This window comes from Pipistrellus kuhlii, unplaced genomic scaffold (assembly GCF_014108245.1).
Source record: "Pipistrellus kuhlii isolate mPipKuh1 unplaced genomic scaffold, mPipKuh1.p scaffold_m20_p_23, whole genome shotgun sequence".
Classification (NCBI taxonomy): domain Eukaryota; kingdom Metazoa; phylum Chordata; class Mammalia; order Chiroptera; family Vespertilionidae; genus Pipistrellus; species Pipistrellus kuhlii.
In genome coordinates, this window is record NW_023425522.1 from 4627436 (window position 1) to 4638042 (window position 10607).

At 46.2% G+C, this 10607-nt stretch overlaps 1 protein-coding gene across 4 annotated transcripts in view; it reads right to left on the reverse strand.

Annotated features, from left to right (window-relative positions):
* The window catches only part of ARHGAP44 (Rho GTPase activating protein 44), a 156906-nt gene extending 146907 nt beyond the window's left edge, over positions 1-9999 (reverse strand). For 2 of the 4 annotated variants that reach the window (XM_036451905.2, XM_036451908.2), the window contains exon 1: positions 9577-9999. In XM_036451905.2, the coding sequence (XP_036307798.1) occupies positions 9577-9629 (53 nt within the window). In that variant the 5' untranslated portion in view covers positions 9630-9999. The remainder of the gene's footprint in view (positions 1-9576) is intronic. The other 2 variants (XM_036451906.2, XM_036451907.1) reach the window with 2 other exon arrangements.
* Between the last annotated feature and the right edge of the window lie 608 nt (positions 10000-10607).

A 10607-nucleotide genomic window follows, 5' to 3' on the forward strand; every position in this document is an offset into this window, starting at 1 on the left:
TAAAATAAACCCCAGGAAATCAGAAGGAATGTATGTTTAATTAAAACTTTAAAAAGCAATGGTATTTTGTATTAGTTGAAGGTAGACTACAATTGGAAATAAATAGACAGCATAGTCCCAGTGGCCAATAAAAATATCTTTTAAGAGTATAAACCTAGCCTTAGTTGGGTTGCTCAGTGGATAGAATGTCAGCCTGCATACTAAAGTGTCCTGGGTTCCGGTCAAGGGCATGAATCTCAATGGCACGCTCCTCTGGGCCCTGTCAGGGAATGTGCAAGAGGCAACCAATTGATATATCTCTCTGTCTTTCTCTCTTGTCCCCTCTCTAAAAATCAATGAAAAAATATCCTCAGGTGAGGATTTTAAAAAAATAATGACTAAAAAAAGAAAAGCACAAACCCAAAAGCTACCACAGAATGTGGGGAAGAAAATACTCTGGCAAAGTTGGTGATTGTAAAGAGGGAGGGAGGGAGAGAGGGAGGGAGGGAGGGATGCAAATTAAAATGATAAAAGAGATACAACTATTTATTCAAAAAAGGTTCTATTAAATTTTAAAATCACAATAAAATCAATGTTTTTTTTTAATAAAAATATGTTATTTAAATGACTCAGGAAATGATAGAAAACGGGTATTTTATTAAACTGTAAGAAATTTGAAAAACCACCTCCAAAAACAGTCTTGGAAAAGTTATTACCAACCTTCAAGAACTAGCAATTCTTTACCTCAGCATTGCATAGAAAAAGTATAAAATGATCATCATTTTACTCCATTATCAAAGCTTGACAGGTATAACAAAGATTTTATATGCTCTCATTTATGAATAAAAATTCCAAATAAAACTCGCAGTAAATTAAATCTGGCATAATATTTAAAAATTAACAAACTATACTCAAGTAAAATTGATTGCAGAAAAACAAGAAGAGCTCCATATTAGAAAATCTATTAAGGTTCAAAAAAATAACACACAAGATCCTCATGGGTAGAAACTCTTTCACTGATGTATCCTCAGCACAGAAAACACTGTCTAGAACACAGTAAGTGTTCAATAAATATTTATGACATAAATTAGAGAGTGAATATATTAACAGATAAAAGGAGAAAATAACATGTGGTTATCTTTAAAGACTATGATAATATAGTTAATCAAATTTAACTCTGGCACCAAAGAAAAAAAGTATAATAATAAAATTATGCAATATGTAACATGATTACTAAAGAAAATATCTCAAATTATCATGCATTTCCCTGGAGGATAATAAGAAGACATGAATGCCCACATAGTGCCACATATTTAACATGTTCCACAAGTCCTAAACAATGCAATTAGTGAAGAAAAGAAAATCAACACAAAACACTGGAGAAAGAAGCAAAATTATCATTTGCAGAAAATGTGATTGCTACCTGAAAAATGCAATAGTACCTGAAAGTATTAATACTTAAAAATAATGAGAGTTCATTTACACAATGGAATACCACAAGGCTGCAAAGAAGGGTCTCTTACCCTCTGCAACAGCATGGATGGACCTGGAGAGCATTATGCTAAGCAAAATAAGCCAGTCAGAGAAAGATAAGTACCATATGCTCTCACTTATATGTGGAATCTAATGAACAAAATAAGTGACGGAACAAAATAGAACCAAAGGCACAGATATGTGAAACAGACTGACGGATGTCAGAGGGGAGGGGAGTGGAGGAATGGATAGAAGATGGTGAAGAGATTAGTCAAGGAACATACATGCATAACCATGGGCCCCGACAACTGTGGTGAAGGCTAGAAGAGGGGAGTCAGGGGCCAGGTGGAAGGGGGGCAAAAGAGGGAAATATGGGAGACACCTGTAATTGTGTCAATCCAAAGAGGACCACACCAAGACACATCATAATTAAAATTCCAAGAGCAAAAGACAAAGAGAGATTAAAAGCAGTAAGAGCAAAGCAGGTAGTTACCTATAAAGGAGCACCCATAAGCCAGTCAGCTGATTTCTCAACAGAAACCATGCAGGCCAGATGGGAATGGCAAGAAATATTCAAGGTGATGAATAGCAAGAACCTACAGCCAAAAATACTCTACCCAGCAAAGCTATCACTCAGAATCGAAGGCCAGATAAAGAGCTTCTCAAATAAAAAAAAAGCTAAAGGAGTTCATCACTGCCAAACCAGTATATGGATTGCTGAAAGGGGTTCTTTAGGAAGAGGAAGAAGATATAGATAAAAATTATGATCAACAAATACGTAACTATCAACAAGTGAAACTAAAAGCCAAGGGAATTAAAAAACCTGATGAACAATATTAACTGGTGAATATAATAGAATCAGAGGTATGAAAGGGGAGTGGACTGACTATTCTTGGGGAAAAGGGGAGTGGGGGGTGAGGGAAGAGCCTGAACAAAAACTGTGCACCTATGAATGAGGACAATGGGGGCTGGGGAAAGGACAGAGGATAGGGTGGGAACCTGGTGGAGGGGAGCAATTGAGGGGAAAAAAATGAGGAACATTTGTAATAATATGAATAAAGGCTTATTAAAAAAAAAAGTAATGAGATAGTCACGAAGCTAGCTAAGATAATCATATATAAAAATCAGTAACTTCCTTATATCCCAGCAATAAACAGTAAAAAAAAAAATATAACTTAACAAAAGATTCCAATCATTAAGGCCATAGTAATGACAATGACAAATGACCTAAAAACAAAATCAAAATGATGCAGGACCTAAATGGACAAATACTGTTTTACAGGATCAGAAACAGACTTGGGTAAACATATCCTATTGCTGAAGGGGAAGACTTTTGAAGACAATATTGTAAAAGTATCCATTTTCTCCATGTTAATATATACATTTTTTTAAATACTAAGGAAAAATAAACAAATGAGAATAGCCAAGAAAACACAATCAAATCTCTTTGATAAAAGAACAATTTGTAAGTTAGCTGTGGGTAAGACATGGCAAGACCCTTGGGCAAATTTGATGAGTTGTAATTGCCAAGGGAAGGAGTTGCCCCAGTAAAGCTGGGATGAGGGGTCCAGACTGACTCTACTGCTCCTCTCACCGAAGCCTGGGACAAACCACCCCTCCACCTCCCCCAACGTCCTGCCAGAACTGACTGACACACGAGAGCAAACTAGGAATCTGAGAAACGGACACAACAGGGTGAAATTGTTTAGAACATGATAATGACATCTTAATACAGTGGGTATGAATTACATCAAGCGTGTCAAACTCAAAGGCCAACACAGGCCAAATAAACAAGGCATGTGGCCCGTGGGCTGCGAGTTTGACATGCTTGAATTATATTATTCAATGTGATAGTAGGGTAACTGATTTTTAAAAAATCATAAATGTGACAACTAACTCATGTCATTCATCAAAATTAATAACTGATGAATTAAAGATTTGATGTAAAATGAAATTATATAAATGGTAATGAAAATGTATGAATATTTATGTAACTTGGGTTGGGAACTGTGTTCCCTAAGCAGAACAGTTAAGCACAAATCATAAATCGATAGACTAAAGATCACACAATATTATAAATTGTAAAACAAAATATAAAAGGCAAAAAAAAAACCCAAAAACTACAGGGAGATGTAGGTGGCATATGAGAAAGCACATACATGTATGCTTATTGAAATGTCTCTAAAATTGGTAACAAAACAGTTATAAACATAACTTTTTAAAAAGTGGGTCTCAGACATGCAGGTAATTCAGAAAAGGCAACAATGTGTCCAGCAAACATTTAAAATGCTCAAGCACACTAGACATTAAAAGAAGAGAAAGGAGAGGTTTTGTTTTTCATTCATGCAATTAACGAAGTGGTAACATTCGTTGCTGATACCAGTGGGGAGAAGATATTAACACTTACACTGAGAATGGAAATATATGTGTTCACATATATAAAACATACACTCATACAGTCTTAAAACTCACATACTGTTTGACTCAGCCATTTCATTTCTAAAAATTCATACTAGCAAAGGAAACCAATGAGAAATATTTGCTACATGATTAGCAAAAGGAAATCAGTTGGCTACAATGGAATATTACATAGCCTGAAAAATTATGCTGTAGAGGTATAGTTTATTGACATGGAATGATATTCAAGATATAATAGGAAGGGAAAAGCAGGATGTAAAATAGAATACACAGTACAGTCTCTATCTCTTTTTGAAGAACATAGTACAGTGTCTATCTCTTTTTGAAGAACCTTAGAAAACTATATCCAAAATATAAACTGTGGTCTCCAGGTAATGAGATCCATGGTGAGTTATTTTTCCTTTTTGTCCATCCATACATTAATAATGTTTCTACGATAAACAAGTACCACTTATGTAATCAAAAAGAAAGTTTAAAAAAAAGTAAATTGAATTCTGTGGGAAAATAAACATTTATCCTAAAAATAAACTCTACAGTTGAAAAACGAAAGCAAAAACATCTGCTTCCTGGACAGCGAGGATAGTTTTAAATCGCTACATAGACAACCCGCTTCCCAAAGGCAGGGGCTCCAGGTACCAGCCCAGGGATACCCCGCGCCCAGCAGGCAGCCCCAACATCCTCTCCCCCAACCTCCTATCTGACTACAACTAACTCAGTGCACAGCATCACTGTAGTCCTTGCTGTTGTGATCAAAACAGCATTTTAGTTTGCGTTTTTCTTATTATTAATAAAAGGGGTATTTACTAATCCACAATAAAAGGTAGAACCATCAATGAAATGGCTGTTTTACTCACAGGGCTACTGATTCACTTTTTCTACAGGGGACAAAAAAGTGGCTTTGTCACCCATCATAAAAAAGTACTAATCAATATGGATGAAATTCTCTGGTGCAGGCAGAAGGGGAGGGAGTCATCATTGCTGTTGAAGAGAAAGGCTCCCTCGCAGTGACTTGCAGGCTGGGGTACCAACTCCCGGGAGCCAGCAGCCTCACGCCGACTGCTGAGCACCCAGCCTGGGGCCGAGAGCAGGCAGACCTGCACAGGAAGGCGCTCAGCACACAGGAGCAAGGAATATTCCCCCAGATTTGCTAGCCTGTGCATCAGCTGGTGAGTACATTCCGTTCTCTCTCACATATATTGTATATGCCACAGCAGGTGGCAGGCCCTGGCTTCCATAAAACCGTAATGAAAAATTTCACTCTGAGACCTAATAAGCATCCACAGGGGTCCTTGGGGGACAGGGTGGGGTCTGCCTGGCCCTGTGGGCTAACAGGAACGCACTGCAGGGCCTGTGCTGGTCTGACAGGTCCATTGCTCTGCCGGGAATATAGTAGGTGGGAGCAAGCCAGTCTGATGAGTAATGTAGCACTGGTTCTGACTTTCCCCTGATGTCTACAGACTGGGCCATGGCTTCCAGGAGGCCAGCTGATGGGCAGGGAGGTGTCTCCCAGAAACCTTCAAGGAAAAGATCCTCACTGGCTCGGCTGCTTTGGCCTGAGTGAAATGCCTGCAGCACCAGCACTCCTAGAGGCTGCTGCATCCTCAGCACCATCTCGATCCCACTGGCCAGTGTGTGGCCCCTGCAGTTGATCCTGAGAGCTGCAGAGCAGCGATGGTGCTCGGCCAGCCTGCATACAGAGCCCGAGCCCGCTGGGTGCCGCATGCTGCTGAGCAGTCTAGGAATGGAAGCCAGGCTCTGCAGACAAGCCTCGTGTTCCACTCCCCGACTCATAGCCTCTAACGCCAAGCATCCAACCCAACCAGCCCTGCGCCCCCGCCCACACCCACAGCTCCCTGCTTACTCTCAGACACACCGAACATCACCAGCGTCTGTACAAGAGCACAGCGCTCACTTACAGCCATCACTGCGCAGTGGCTGTTGGAACCAGTTTCTGAGAGGCCCTCGTAACGTAGGGGCCAGTGTTTTTGGAGGATGGATGGGCGAGCAGAAGAGGAAAACAACAATGAACTTCATCAACCGTTGTTTGAGCGCTTGGCGTAAGCCAAGTTCCCTTTACCCCCCAGTATGGTGGGGGCTGCTGTGACCTTCATGGTGGAGATTAAAAAAAATATTCTCACGTTGATCTTTTGCTCATTCACTCACTCAGTGGCCCAAGAATTTTAGAATATATAAATTTCAGGCAGTAGGGCAGTTGCCCCTGCACAAAAGGAGCTTAAAGTCTGGTGGGAAAAAGAAATAGTAAAACATAAATAAAAATTGCAATACAGTATACCCATAGCATGCCTTTATAATACAGATTCCAAGAGAACTCATGGAATCTCTTCCTCTGCACCGCAATATTCTCTTCAGCAGAGCAGTGCCCAGCACACAGCAAACATCCAGAAAACACTCACTGAATGAGCGAATGAATGAATGAGCAAATAAATGAATGAGCAGTGCATGCCACAGTGCATTTCACCCAATGACAATGATAACAATGATAACATAAACTATTCACTAAGCATTTCCCAGGGCTGAGCACCGTATCAAGCACTTTTCGGGGGGTACTCTCACATCATCGTTGCCACAATGGCCACATTACTCAGTGAAACCCTATGATCCCCATTCTGCAGATGAGGAAAGAGATTCTGCAGATGTGCAGAGAGTTATACTCAAGGTCCTGTAGTCAGAAAGCAACAAAGCAGGCCTGCACACCCCTCAGAAGCCTGTGCTGCCCCGAAGGACAGAATAAGGCGAAGGGCAGAGAGGGAAGAGTGGAAGGAGGAGGGTGTCAATGGCTGCAGAAGCAGTCCGTGAAGGAGATGGAACAGTTTGCCATTAAGTGCAGTGGGTTCTAAAAACTCTTTTCACAGATGTGACGCCCTCTGGACTCAGATGTGAGCACCTCAAGTGAAAATGCTGGGACTCCATAGTGAGTGGGTCCAATCCCCAGCTGTTTATTCAGAGCTCCAAAACCTGCAGCTTGTGGAGGGGGAGGGGGGCAGAAGCTGTGAGCAGGGGCAACCCTGAAGCCCTCCTCTCTGTCTTCCCTCAAAGAGAAGAAAGCCAAGGACAGGCAAGGACAGAGCCTAGGGGTGTGCTAGAGCAACTCCATGGAGTGACATGCCAATTCCACATCTAAATCCCCAACTCCCAGTCCTGCTGCTTCTACTGATTCAAGAAATGAAGCAGCAATGCTATGACCATGCCTCTCGACATTTTCAAGAAGATAAAGTGAATGCTGTCCCTTTCTTAACCCACGTGGACCCTACGGTAAACTGCCTTAATCTTGCCAATAAGCATGAATTGAGTGCCAACTGTCTATAAGGCATTGTTCTACACACACTGAGCATTCAATGGTGATCAACGCATTCTACTGGGGATAGACAAGAAAAGAAAAGAATGAAAAATAAGAGCATTTTAAAGAGTGATGAGCGCGGTGACACACATGAACAGGACGGTGGGCTAGAGGGCTCATGGCGAGACAGGGAAAGTGGGAAACAGCGAGAAGAAAGCCTCTGGAGGGCGATGAGCTTGGCGCGTTGCAGGAGAGGCCTGTGGCTGGAGCACAGGGAATGAGGAGCGGATAGGACAGGGTGAGTACGAAAAGACAAGCACGGGTCAAGTCCGCTACAGCCTAGGAGGCCGCCGGAAAGATCTGGGGCAGTGCGCTGCCGCTGGAGGCTTTCACCGGCAACGTAACATGAACTGGGTCTTGCTTTAAAAGGCTCCCTCTGAATGTCACGAAAATGGACACACGTGAGGGACACACGGTACTGAACTGGCCCTCACTGTACCTGGCACAGGACTCAGAGATGCCACCTCATAAAGATAATTCATCCGCACGCCAGCATCCATCAGCCGCTTAGACTTCCACCTTCCGCCAGGAAAGACCACTTCCTCTAAAACTCAGCTCCCCTCTCCCTTGTCATTCCCTCCACAGATGAGGTGACAATAAAGGCTTTATGCCCGAGGCTCACACATCTGACCACTTCTAAACAAGTCCTGAAAAGAGACAGAAGAATTGTGTGGGGGGAGGGAGGGCCAGGGAGAAGGTATAAATACAATTCAATCCAAGCAATGCCTGAAACGCCACCACCACGAGAGACCAGCAATCCAAGGCTACAATCAAGGGCCGGCTAGTCACTGGGCTGGTCAAATGTGATGACTGATGCAGAAGCCAAGACGTGACACAGGCCAGCTTGACAGTCGTCTGCTAAACAACCTCTACAGGAAAACACAATTTCAGCATCAAACACACCGAAAGGCGGCCCACAGGAGTCTATATCTGTGGCAAGATCGCGCCAGAAACCCCGCTCATCTGACTCTGCTATTCATAAATTCTCCCTCCTGTTGGAGCACATGTGTTTGGGAGAGGAAAACGAATCCAAGTCAATTTTAGACATTGTTACTTGGAAGCCATCTGGAGTCCCTGGAAGCATAAGAAGTCTCCGCATGCCCTGCCCTCAGATGCCCACTGTAATTAGGGCAGTGTGCTTGCTTACATGGGAATGCAGGGTCCCCTATTCCCCAGGGATGTCCCTGCCCACACCTGACCAGATGCCAGCTCAGGCTCCACTTCCCACCCAAGGAAGGTATTTGGTTTCTCAGTCAACCTAGTGGAGAGCCCTCAAGGTGTTGAGCTTGCACTTTAATTGCACCCGAGGCCGGCTTCTCTGTTTTCCACCGGCTTCAAACCAGCACACCTGAATTCCTTCACCACCATGGCAGCTACGAAACTCCTCCCCAGGGGGCAGAAGACGGATGAAAAACCCCCTCCAGCACAAAGCGCTGTGTTCAGAGCATGCCTAGTTTGGAAAGAGACCCACCAGAATCCTTACGTAATGTTAACGTGTGTCGGCACCCCGCAGAGCGGCTCCTGGGGACACTAGCCCAGCCGTGGCCCATGTCGCTGTGATGACAGCAGGCTGGGTCTTGCAGCTTCCTAGGGCCTGGCTCTTTCTCTCCTCCCTCAGATACCTGGCTGTGATCCTCTCTCTCTGCATAGCTTCGCTTCCCCAGAAGCTGGGCCTCCCTTCCTGCAGCCTCTCCCCCTCCACTGAAACCAGTTCTGGAACCAAGCTGACAGCAGCACCATGCCACCAGCACCTCCCCTACCACCACCCCCAACCCCCACCTCTCCACCCAACGCCCGGGGTGGGGGGAGGTGGGGGGTGAGATCCAGAATCCTGTACAGTCATAGTCCCAGAAAGCAAACACCACCGCGGGAGGGAGGCTCAGCTCTGCTAAGCCGACCAGGCCCAACCCTCGCCCTGGACCCCTCAGAGGCAGCGATGAATTGGGCGCAGGGGAGGCATATTTGGAGAGCGACTGCTCTAGGTGGCTCCAGCACCATCAGAGCAAACACCTGTTTCCAGGAAGCGACATGAGCAAAGGGAGCGAGAGGGGAGTCCAGGGACAGGCGGGGAGGACGAGGTGAAAGGGCAGCTGGGGACGCAGGTGAAGGATGCGTCACACTCTGCACTTGGCAACCGGCGCCTGGAGCAGCAGGCGGAGCGCGAGAGGGGCTCCGGGGTCCGGGAAGTTCGGAGAGGAGGGGTCGCCCCGGCGAGCAACACCTCGCGGGGGACCAGGCAGCAGGGAGAGCGGTCCGGAGGCCCCGCGGGTTCCATCACCTGGGCGCTGCCGGCGAAGGCAGCCCGGCGGCGGGCGCGCACCGGCTGCGGCGGCCGGCGGGTGACCTACCTGCCCACCGTCTGGTTGGCCAGCTGGCGCATGCGGTTGAACTGCTTCTTCATCGTGGCCCCGCTGCCGCGCTAGCCCGGGAGCTGGGGAAGGACGGAGCCCGCCCGCCGCAGGTTACATGGCTCCCGCGCGGAGCCTCCCGGGCGACGGCGGCGGCGGCAGCGGCACTGCGGAGCCTCCGGGCGCCTCTGGCCCGAGCACGGCTGCCTCCCGAGGGCACCGCCGCTTACTCTTCCTCCCGCCGCGGCGCCTGCAGCCGCATCCTCCTCACGCGCTCCACCGCGCCTCCATCCTACCGCCCGAGGTCTGCGGGAGCGCCGTCCAGGTCCGCGGGGCTGCCCCCTGCCCGCCCCCAGCCCCAGCCCCAGCCCCAGCCCCGCGCTGGGGACCCGGGAGTCTCTGCAGGCTAGCTGGCCCGCTGGCTGGGTGGTCTCCGCTGCGCCTGTGCGGAGGGCGCTGAGCATTCTGGGACTTGTAGTTTCTCATCCCAGAGCCCACCTTGCCTCTGACCAAAGTTACCAAATAGAGCAGGTTTTCGGAGGTGGGAGGGGGCTGTGTTCTCCACATGGGCTTTGCACTTTGGCATCATTCGAAGAAGGAAGCGTTTTCCTGCTTTAAAAATAACAGAGTAGAACCAGGAATACAGCAGCGAAGTAAGAAAGTGAGCATCCGTCTTTCGTTGTATTTTAAATGAATGTGAGAAATTGATATTTTGGATTCACATGAAGAAGATTCATGCTAGAAGGCACATCGCTCATAAAACTGCGTCAGGTCGTCTGATGAATGTTTAGGCGCAGGTTTAAGCTTGGGGCATTGGGGTTGACAGGCAGATTTTGAACTAGGCATGGCGTGCATCCTAGAAGCTTGATTCTTAATTTTCACCAAACCCAGAAGGTGACCAGAAGCCAATATAGAGGATATAAATGATTGTGGCATTGCATCAATGTACCAAATTAGACTGGGACAACTTCCGTGAATAACTTAGGTTCCAGTCTCATAGCTAATCACATCTCCCTTCCAACCCAGGAGAC